Genomic DNA, 10520 nt, shown 5'->3' with positions numbered 1-10520 from the left:
TAACCATATGTCTGTTTATTAATATGCATGCATGTCAGCACATTATAAACTGAAATAAAAAAGACTAAACTATACCTCTGGGGCTCTCTACAACACAGAGCTTCAGGATTATGTGATAATGCAGCTGCTGCCTTCAGACCCCCCCCCCCCCCCCCCCCCCCCCCCCCCCCCCCCCCACTGCAAAATCCAGCTGTTTGCCCGCACGTTAGATTGTTAGCATTTGTTTGCTGTCTGGTTGCGCCTTTAGAAGACTGAACTGTTTACATCTTTGTAAATCTTATTTGTATTAAAACCTAAATAAGATAAAATGAGGAACTTTTTGTTTTCAATGTTTTTCAGTGTTTGAGACATTTCCTAAAGCAGAGATTGACAGCATGAATAATAACATAATAGGGAGTTAAGTGTCTGCTTTATATCAAAACACACACATCACTAAGAATAGATATTGTAAAAGACACAGCAAACGGAATAGTTCAGCATGAAAAAGAAGTGCAGTCTGCAGCTAAACAGTTCATTTTCCTGGGTGGAAGTCAGGTTAATAAAAGAAACTGACGGACATTTCTGACAATTCTATTCTGAAATTAAACCTAAAAATAGACAGTGATGGAATATAATACATAATGACAATATGTTTTAGCAGCCTCTAATTCTGTATTAAATTGTAATGAACTCATTTTATTCATTGATTGGTTCCAGGTCTAAAGTGAGTCCTGGCAGGTGCAGCTCCCCTTTCAAACAGCATCAGTATTAACAAGTGAAACGAGACAAACATCACTGAGAACAATGAAAAGTACGTATTTATGAATTTAGTATAAGTGTTCAATAGTATTTCTGACTGCACATCTTTAAACTAATGTGATAATTACAACCACAGACCGTCTGCTCTTAAGCTAAAATCAATATTTGTTTTTCAGTAAACATCAATCGGCTCCATCGGACCTTCACCTGTGAAAAAGCTGCAGAGTTGACTTCAGGTCAGGGACTCGCTTCAGTACAAACAGATCTAAATAAAAAGTGTCTCTGGAGAATCCGCCTGCACAGATGTGACGATGACCACAGCGATGAGGATGCTTCAATAAACTAAAGGGGCAAAAAAAGCTTTGTCTCCCGAGACACTTAATTCAGCGGATCTCTGGAGAGTTTCACTGCAGCTGGAAAAACAGCTGACCTGACGGCAGCAAAGACGTTTTAATTTGTGTCTTATTTTGCTCTGTGATATGCACAAAAAACATTTGCTTAACACATTTTCCTTAGAAATGAGATGAAATATTAAAAACATGTTTATTGGCCCTTATTGACTATCATCCTAATTAAAGCTGAAACAATAAGTAAATGATCTGTCAATCGACAACAATCTAGCTGGGAAACTATTTTTTTGACTCATTTGTAAACAAAAGAACATTGATGGCTTTCCTAGGAAGGACACAGCTAGCTACAGCCAGCCATATGAGCCACACTGAAGACTACAGTTAGCCTTAACTGTTACAACAGTACTAACATTAGCTGTGTTAGTCAAACTGTCATTTAGAGATTCAACATTAGTGTTTGTTGGTCTTAAATCCCATTCAGAAATGATGTTATCTTCATTGGTCAGAGATGGCAAACAAACATATAGCTTGTTATTGTTAGCTGCTATCTTGATCTTCAGTTGGTCTTTTTTCCAATAAAGTCATTTGGGATAATTCCTTGAGTTATTTTTTGATTTTTGATGTTTTTCTATCACTTTCAAATGCTACTGTCTCTAAACAAACTGCCAATCATGCCATGATGATAATAAACCTTTGACTAAAACATAATACACTTTGTGATGTTTCAAGTCTGTGCAGGCTGATTTTCACAAAATTGTAAGGGTGAAGGTCATTTTTTTAAAATTAGGATAAAGTTCCTTAAGACGTTTTCGTGTTCTCAGTGAGGTTTGCTGTTTTTTTCTTCTTCTTTTTTTATGGAACAACCTTATTTGTATTTAACTTTAAAGAGACGGCAGCTACATTGCTTCTGCAGCGTGAAAACCTCCTAACTCCAGCGGGCCTGTGTGTACAGCCCCGGGAAGAGTTAAGAGGTTTTCACAGGACATCAGTTTCTGTTATCGGCAGATTGGAGTTCCAGCGTTGTGGAGGCAGACAGAGACTGACATCATCAGCAGAGACACAGTGGAGGTGGAGCAGTGACTACATGTTCCATCATGCCCTGGGGCTATCAGGGGGACGGTGGGGGGAGCCTCTGGTTCAGGAAGAATTTTCTAACTGAATAAAAAAAAATGTGATCATCATAAAGGGGGCTGAATCAACATTAATCTATTATACAAAATATTTCAGTTATGTACAAATTAAATAAAATATTTCTGGCAGTGTGAATCGGGGACATTTAAACCATCATGTAGGCCTAGTTAAAATTTATAAAGACATTTGTAAAAAATATAAACAATATAAATGATTACACCAAATGCAGTTCCTAATCAATAAAAAATTGCTATCACAAAATTATCTAGTTTCCTGTTAAAAACAAAGTGATTTTAGAAATACTAATTAAAGGTTTTTGTTAAAATAAGAAGTGAATATTGAAACCTTTTTCTACACCTGTGATGACATTAAACATTTTGTTTTACAGATTACTAAAAATTTGCCAGTTTTGAACATAATTAAATAAAACTATTCTTTAAATATTTAAAATTTAAATTTTATAATAAATATATCAATTAGATTATTTCCTTAATAATGTTTATGTTGTTTGTATTATGTTAATGCACTGTATTTAAACCCCTCTATTCAGCACTTTTAAGCAGTATAACACTTAATAAATGATTCATAACACAACAGATATAAGGACTTTATAACAGCGTATTAATGTACTGTAGCTGACAACAATGTATAACTTTTGTAGCATCTGTGACTCAAAGTCTGCATTTTTCTACCAGAGCTTTCAGCTGCAGTTTGCTCATTTGAAGTCAGAGTGAAGAAGAAATATTAACGTGTGCATAATTTGTTCATGAATATACCAAATAAGTAAAAATGTCCTTACATCGGCTTAAATCATACAGTGTTATGAACAATTCATTAATTCTTTATATACTTCTTATAAATGTTTAATAGAGGTTTAAAAAGAAATTCCTGAATCATTGAACCAAATTGTCAGATCACATTTTCCCCTCAGTTTGGTGGAGTGGCTCTAGAGACTACAGTACCCATGACCCTCATCGGTGAGAAGCCATTACAGCGCCCTGCAGTCAGGGGGATGTTCAGCCTCAACAAAGCAAACCGTTTATTTAACTGAAACGGATGCGTGCTAAACATCCTGTTGTGTGCGCAAGTACACTTTTTTACTACCACAATTTTACGTACACGTCTCTGCTGATTCGGTAACAACTCAGAACATCCACCAAACGAGAGAAAACATACCTCAAAGCTAATGCACACTGTTTTACAACTTTCAGAGGAAACAAGTCATTCAACCCGGAAACCGTAGCAAAACGATGCACATTGTTTTGAGATTGAACGTGCACCTGGTTCATTGATGCAGGAGACGTTGTGGTTAGAAAATACTTCCTGTCCCAGAGGCTCAGCCCACCTACCACTCTCTGATCAGAGATTAGGTCCCCAAACGACCAACGGGTTCCCGATCGATCAACAAGTTCCTGATCGATCAATAGGTTCCCGATCGATCGGCAGGTGTGTGTGTGTGTGTTTCCGTTCGGAGGAAACGTGTGCGTTGGAGTTTCGGAGCTCGAGTTTCCGGCGAGATGAAGCAAAAACTGATCGAGAGGATTGATGTGTCAGTACGATCAATCAGTGTGACAGACAGGAAACTGTGCAACATCAAAGACATCAACCCAAATAAAAGCAATTTTAAATTGTTCTTTTAAAATAAAAGACCCTCTGTTTGGAGGAGGCTGACGGCTACAAGCAGAGCAAGGCGAGGCGATGTGTGTGTGTGTGTGTGTGTGTGTGTGTGTGTGTGTGTGTGTGTGTGTGTGTGTGTGTGTGTGTGTGTGTGTGTGTGTGTGTGTGTGTGTGTGTGTGTGTGTGTGTGTGTGTGTGTGTGTGTGTGTGTGTGTGTTTGTGTGTTTGGGATGACAGATGGTGTGTGTGTCTGTGTGTTGGCGCAGTGTGATGCCGTCCAAAAGTCCTGATGCCATCATATTCGACTTCCTGTTTCAGAGGACGCTCAGTCTGTCCATCTGTGTTTACATGATGTGTGTTTGTGTGTTTGCGTGTGTGTGGCTCAGCAGCAGCAGTGTAGCTCTCTTTCCCTCTTAGACCACGGTGCTGACGGAGGGATCTGAGAGGTTGAGCTGGCCGGTGATGTCAGTTGGGTACGGCTACAGAGAGAGAGAGACAGAGAGAGAGACAGAGAGAGAGTAAAAGAGAGAGAGAGGGAGAGAGAGAGAGAGAGAGAGAGAGAGAGAGAGAGAGAGGGAGAGAGAGAGAGAGAGAGAGGGAGAGAGAAAGAGAGGGGGGGGGAAGCAAAGGAGACACACACATTAATTTAACACAGGGACACACCATTTTTTCATACCTCGTCACACAATTAAAGCCAACCTCAGATAGTGGATGTCTGATTTCACAGTTCACATGTTTTAGATTTATTACTTTAAATTACAGTTTTGTTTGTTGAATAATGTGCATTTAATAATAATAATAATAATAATAATAATAATAATAATAAACTGAATATATATATATAGCGCTTTTCACAAACTCAAAGCGCTTTATTTATCAATATCTTTACAAGTGAAAATAACGACCTAGGCGGAGGAAGAGAAAAATACTGTAAATGCATTCTATAAATATTTGATTCCATTGATTACGTTAACTTTAACCATCAGTTAACCATTAATGTAGTCCAATGGTGTGTTCACACCAAACACAAAGCAATTTTTTCACACAGCCCCATGACATGTAAAGTTAATGCAAAGACGCAAATAGATGCACATTTGCTCTGGGCAACACCAATGTTGGGAACACACTACATTTTGGTCATTCGCGTGACGCTGAGTTCTATCAGCGTTGGGATTCTCCTGACATCACTGATGTTGTTGACTCAGAAATAAAGGAAAGAAATATTGTGGCCATCTGTCGCTGGTGAAATTCACTGAGGTGTGTGCGCCCCCAGATGATGTTATGAACCCAGACCATAATTGATGATGAAAAGAAACATTGTTGGTATATACAAGAAGCCCTTCCTCCTCCCTGGCACGTCTCGCACCAATCAAATTACCACCCTAGTACAGTACCAACACTGTCAATTGGTAGAAAAAAATGCCCACTGGTGAACACAACTGTAGGGGGCGATGTCACTGCGGAACAATTTATGAAATAATTTAAAATATTATCAAATGTATATCTAAACATTTTTTAGCGGAAAAAAATCTTTTAATGTTGTGTGCACATAGATATAAATGTTCTAGAAGTTTGTTATTGTTCATTCTGAACATGAACAGGAAGGAGTCATTTTGAGTGTTCATGACTGTGGTCATTCAGTAAATTATGACACTTTCAATGCAAAGTTAGCATTATTTTAAAGCACTTGGTTGATGGCTTCTACTCGCTGCTGCTAACGCTGGTAGTCTAGTGCAGCTAACTAGCTAGCTGTTCTCTCGTTTCTTGCTCCTACTTTACCGGTAGTCTCTTCTGGCAATAGATGTCGTGCTCTGTGCGGGTTCTCGCGTGATTATTAGTGGGGTAGTTTACAAGATACACAGTTGGTTCCATTAGTGCCTGGATTAAGCCTTTCCTCTATAGCACTAACTCGCCCAATGTTAGACCAAGGGAAAAAAGCTTAGGGGGATTTTTTGGCTTGAAGTGATGGTGCAAAGGACCCTAGGGTGAAATTATTCCAAACCATCCCTTTAATGACAACAGCCATGAACATTCAAAAAGAGTCCTTCATGTTCATGATAGATGTTATGTCAGTCTTATGCACACCACGTCAAATAAAGTGTTACCATCACGGTTTGGTTTGAAACTTTCTTTTATGTCTCAGTAAACTGATTGTTTTGGGGTTTTGAGCTTTTAATATATATACAATAATTCTTTGAGAAAATAATAACAGAGGAATTGATAACTAATCATCCGCCCTAGTAGAATTACTGAATCATTAACAGTGACTGGACTAATGAATAATTATATGCTTAAATTGAACAGGAAGTGTTTTTTTCAGTCTAAAGGTCAGTCATGCTTGCAGAGGAGGACAGAGGCAGTGTGTGTGTAATACAGCATGTAATCTGGACACCATTGAAATCCACTGAGAGAGAAAAACATTCATATAGAAAATAGAGATGATCACAAAGAGAAATGAGTTAGAGTCAAAGTACCCTCCCTCCCCCAACAGCCCCTGAGTAATCAATACTGTACAGCAGACTGTCTGCTACTGACTGCATTCAAACATCTTAATGAGCTGCAACAAACTGTTTTCATATTCCGTAACAATTTGAGCCTTGCTCTTTGGGCTTCCTGCTCCATTTTGACTCCCTTCACATTAAATAAACAGGATATTGTGAGGGAGAAGGGATTCAAAATGGCTGACTGCTGTGGATTTTAAAGACTGAAACGCAGAAGATTTGGCACATTTCAGATCTCTAAGCTGCTTCCCCCCTGAAAAAGATGTCACGGTTGGTAAAACAAAATGCTTTCTATCCTCTACATGGGTGGACCAACCTTTTTTAACAGTGCAAAGAAAAGGAAATTGATTTTGAAGAGACACATTTCTTCTAAACTGAGGCTGAAAAGAATTGGAGCAGGCGGTGGCCACAGATGGGTCAAAACCATAAACACTGACGACACAAGTGAACTTAGAATTTAGAAGAGATCAGCAGAGTTTGACTTCAGCAAAGTCTTCAGAGCTGAAACAAAAGACATTTATTAGCTGCCATTAATACCCAGAGGCATCATCTCTGTCTCTGACAGCTGTAATTCACCAGCTCCTAAAACTGTTGCCTCAACACAACGCTGAAAACGAGACTACGAGTTAGAGGAGAGTCTCTGCTGGCAGACCTGTGAGGACAAGAGAGATGGTCGTTAGTGGAAGGGGAATACATACTCTATAAGAAGGTATGTGGGGTGTTTCATCAACAGCCATGGTGATATGAAGAGACAGAGAGATGGCAGGAGAGGAAGGAGGGAAAAAAACATGGAGGACGACAGAACTAAGACAAACAACAGGACATGGAGAATGAGCGGACAGACAGGACAGAGACAAACAGCAGGACTGATAAGACAAAAACACACAAAAGGACATGGAGGATGAAGACAAACAACAGGACAAGAACAAAGAGGAGAGACCACACAGTCTGACCCTCTTCACTTCTCCTTTGCAAGAGGACGACTCAGAGTGAAAAATAAAACCCTGACGGTCAACCACCCTAACCTGATCTGAACGCTGTCTGTCTGTCTGTCTGTCTCTGTCTGTCTGTCTGTCTGTCTCCGGATGGAGGCAAGAAAATAAAGAGTGCTGACTGACAGACGGGCGGCCATGATGAGTCAGCAAGGAGATGATGGAGCTGGGGATGAGATAACAGGAGAGGAGATGAGAAGAGGGTTGGAGAGGAGGTAGGAGAGGAAAAGAGAAGAGAGCAGAGGTAAAGAGAGGAGAGGAGAGGAAAAGAGCGGAGAGGAGAGGAGAAGAAAGACAAATGAAACACAAAAAAATAGTTTTTGATGGAAGGAGGAGGAGGAGGTGGTCTTCATCTCCTTACCGTGGCGTCCCCGGAGGCCTTACGGCATTTGAGGTCGGAGGTCGAAGTGATGGACCTAAAAGAGGTTTTGGACTCGGGTTCTGCTCTACTTTTCCTATCCTAAAATAAATGATACGATAGGTGCACACAAACATTAACACACACACACACACACACACACACACACACACACACACACACATTAACACACACACACATTGCTGCCATACTAATACCTCTGGGTGGTGTATAATGTAGTATGATGTAGCTAGTAACAGTGTATAGTATAGTACAGTAACAGTACATAACATAATGTGGCATACAGTAGTATAGTGCAGTATAATATAGTAAAGTAACTGCATTCAGTGTAGTGTAGTATAACATAATATAATAAAAAAATATACTAGCATAGTGTAGAAACAGTACACAGCAAGTGTAGTATCCTATAGAATAGGTAAGGATTAATGCCCGACGAGTAATTAATCACCGGAAGGCCTTTGAAGGGCATTAACCCGCTTATACCATGGTCAATTGCCAATGTTTTTAAATTTCTTTATTGTTTTTTCTATCAAAGTCTAATGCCTGGAACAATCATTCCCATCCCATGTGGTTCTTATGCAATTAATTGTTTTTCACTGCTCCGGTAAATAGGACGGACCTTAGATACGACCTAGCAACAGGAGATGTTTATATAGTCCGCTCAGTTCATAGAACCCTTTGGCTCAGCTACGAGATGTGAGCCAGCTAATGTCATGCCAGCAAGATTCAAAGTCAACAACATTGTGTACAGTTGACAATCAATAAATATAATTTGACAGTATGTTTAACAACAAGGCACCCTAAAGTAGCAATCTGAACAGTAAAAGGGATGAGAGATGGTCGCTGTGAAACTAATTTAGTTCAGAGGGGCAGTGTAACTTACTTCTTGCAGACTTTGTTTAGTGCCATCCTGTGGTGTTAAGAGGACGAGGCACTGAAGCAACACACAGTGCTGGAAATAACAGATTCCAATTTTTTTTCACTTAGTGCATTAATTTATAACGGTAAACAGTCAGTTTCACCTGAACTTGTTAATAGGTGCCATCTCACTTTTAAGTGGACACCCTGCTGCCAATCAGATTTTCACCCAGACCCATGGTATAATATCAAATAGGCACATTACACATTACAGTATACTATATTAAGGTATAGTTATGTATAATATAATATTGCATAGCTTAATGTAACATACTAGTAGCATATGGTGTAGTAGATACTATAATATTGTATTGAGTTGCATAGTATGTTATATATTAACTGTAGAACCCATAGAATAGCATAGAAATGGGATATTTTAGAATAGTCTGTATGTTGTTGTGTGCATTTAGTTATTAGTAAAGTACAGTAGGTGTGTGTGTGTTTGTTTGTTTGTTTCCCACAGACTCACTATTGTTTCAGATGAAATGATGTTTCAGTAAAAAGAGCATCAGTCTGTTTTACTGCCAACAGCCACAAACACACATCAACACACAACATGAGGCTTAAACACACAACACAACACATGGCATGCCAACACAGGAAGCGGGGGAGATGGGGGGGACGAGGACTGAATGAAGCAGTGATGATGATGTTTGTTCACCTTAAACACATTGGATCATTATACCAACACTCTGCTGCTATAATGCCATCTCACCTATTGTTTGTGTAACATGAAAAAAGAGGGAAGGGGGAAAAGGGGGGGGGGGGGGGGGGGGGGGGGGGGGGGGAGAGACAGCAGCACATGGATGATGGTGTTGTTTCATCTCTGACATCATATACAGACGTCATCAGTTTGACCTTTGACTCGTCACAGCGAACAGTCAGACAAGGGCTGGGTATCAACCTGAACATTTTTCATGAATATCGTTATTATTACTATTACTATTATTATTATTATTAATAAGAAGAATAAGAATATTAATTATCAGTAAGTATAACTCTTTTATTATTTCTATATTTTCCTCACTGTCATCAAATCCCATTAAAAGACCAAAAACAGGTGTGTCAGATTTTTGAAAAAAAAAAAATATTTGTCATGATGTTTTATTATTATAATTAGACATTTACTAGTACAATTATTTGCAAAAAAATAACATTAGGCTAACAACAGTCCACTATCAGCAGTAGTGGAAAGTAACTAAAGTAACAACAGGTAATACATTTACTTAAGTACTGTACTAACAGTAAGTAATGTAAGGTTAGAAAGGTTAAAAGGTACTTTTTCTGCTACTTTCTACTTCTACTCCCCTACATCTATATAGTACACTTTACTGCACTAGATTTATCTGACAACTTTAGCTACTTAACAGATTCAGGTCAATAAAACTAAATATGATTGATAAATGATGATGTATTTTTATAGATTACTCTCTCCATCGGTATATAAAGTCACTGAAATGAGCTGAGGAGTTTAATTCCTTGAGCTTAGTGACAAGCTTGGAGTGAACTATGGTGTTACAGGCTGGACTGTAGTCAATCAACAGCAAGTTGATGCTAATGTTTTCTTAGCTTGTTTCTCTGATAACTAAAGATCCAGTTCCGATGATAAAATCCTTCATCCCGTTAAAATATAAAGGCCTAGTTAAAGCCCAGCAAGATCTAAAAAGTGTATCGTAAAATGAGGCTTAAAGCTGGATAAAAAGTAAATTTATGACAGCTTTTGGCACACAACCACAGCTGACGCATATACAAAGGGAATATGATGTTTGCTCCGTTTATATGACAGACAAAAAACAAATAAATAATACATATTTTTTTTAATTATTGTATATATGCACTGTACACAATTTGTAATTGTTGTTTTTGGTTTTTAATAATAATAATAATAATAATA

At 38.5% G+C, this 10520-nt stretch overlaps 1 protein-coding gene across 1 annotated transcript in view; it reads right to left on the bottom strand.

Annotated features, from left to right (window-relative positions):
- Nucleotides 1–4146: 4146 nt before the first annotated feature.
- The window catches only part of grin1b (glutamate receptor, ionotropic, N-methyl D-aspartate 1b), a gene marked incomplete at its 5' end in the record, with an annotated part of 59172 nt that continues 52798 nt past the window's right edge, over nucleotides 4147–10520 (bottom strand). The window contains 2 exon segments of the mRNA XM_032516580.1: nucleotides 4147–4315; nucleotides 7691–7789. Coding sequence (XP_032372471.1) covers nucleotides 4250–4315; nucleotides 7691–7789 — 165 coding nt within the window. The 3' untranslated portion in view covers nucleotides 4147–4249.

The sequence above is a fragment of the Etheostoma spectabile genome, chromosome 5 (genome assembly GCF_008692095.1).
Source record: "Etheostoma spectabile isolate EspeVRDwgs_2016 chromosome 5, UIUC_Espe_1.0, whole genome shotgun sequence".
NCBI classification, from domain to species: Eukaryota; Metazoa; Chordata; class Actinopteri; order Perciformes; family Percidae; genus Etheostoma; species Etheostoma spectabile.
The sequence above is the reverse complement of the archived record's forward strand: the minus strand, read 5'-3'. Positions and strand labels throughout refer to the sequence as shown.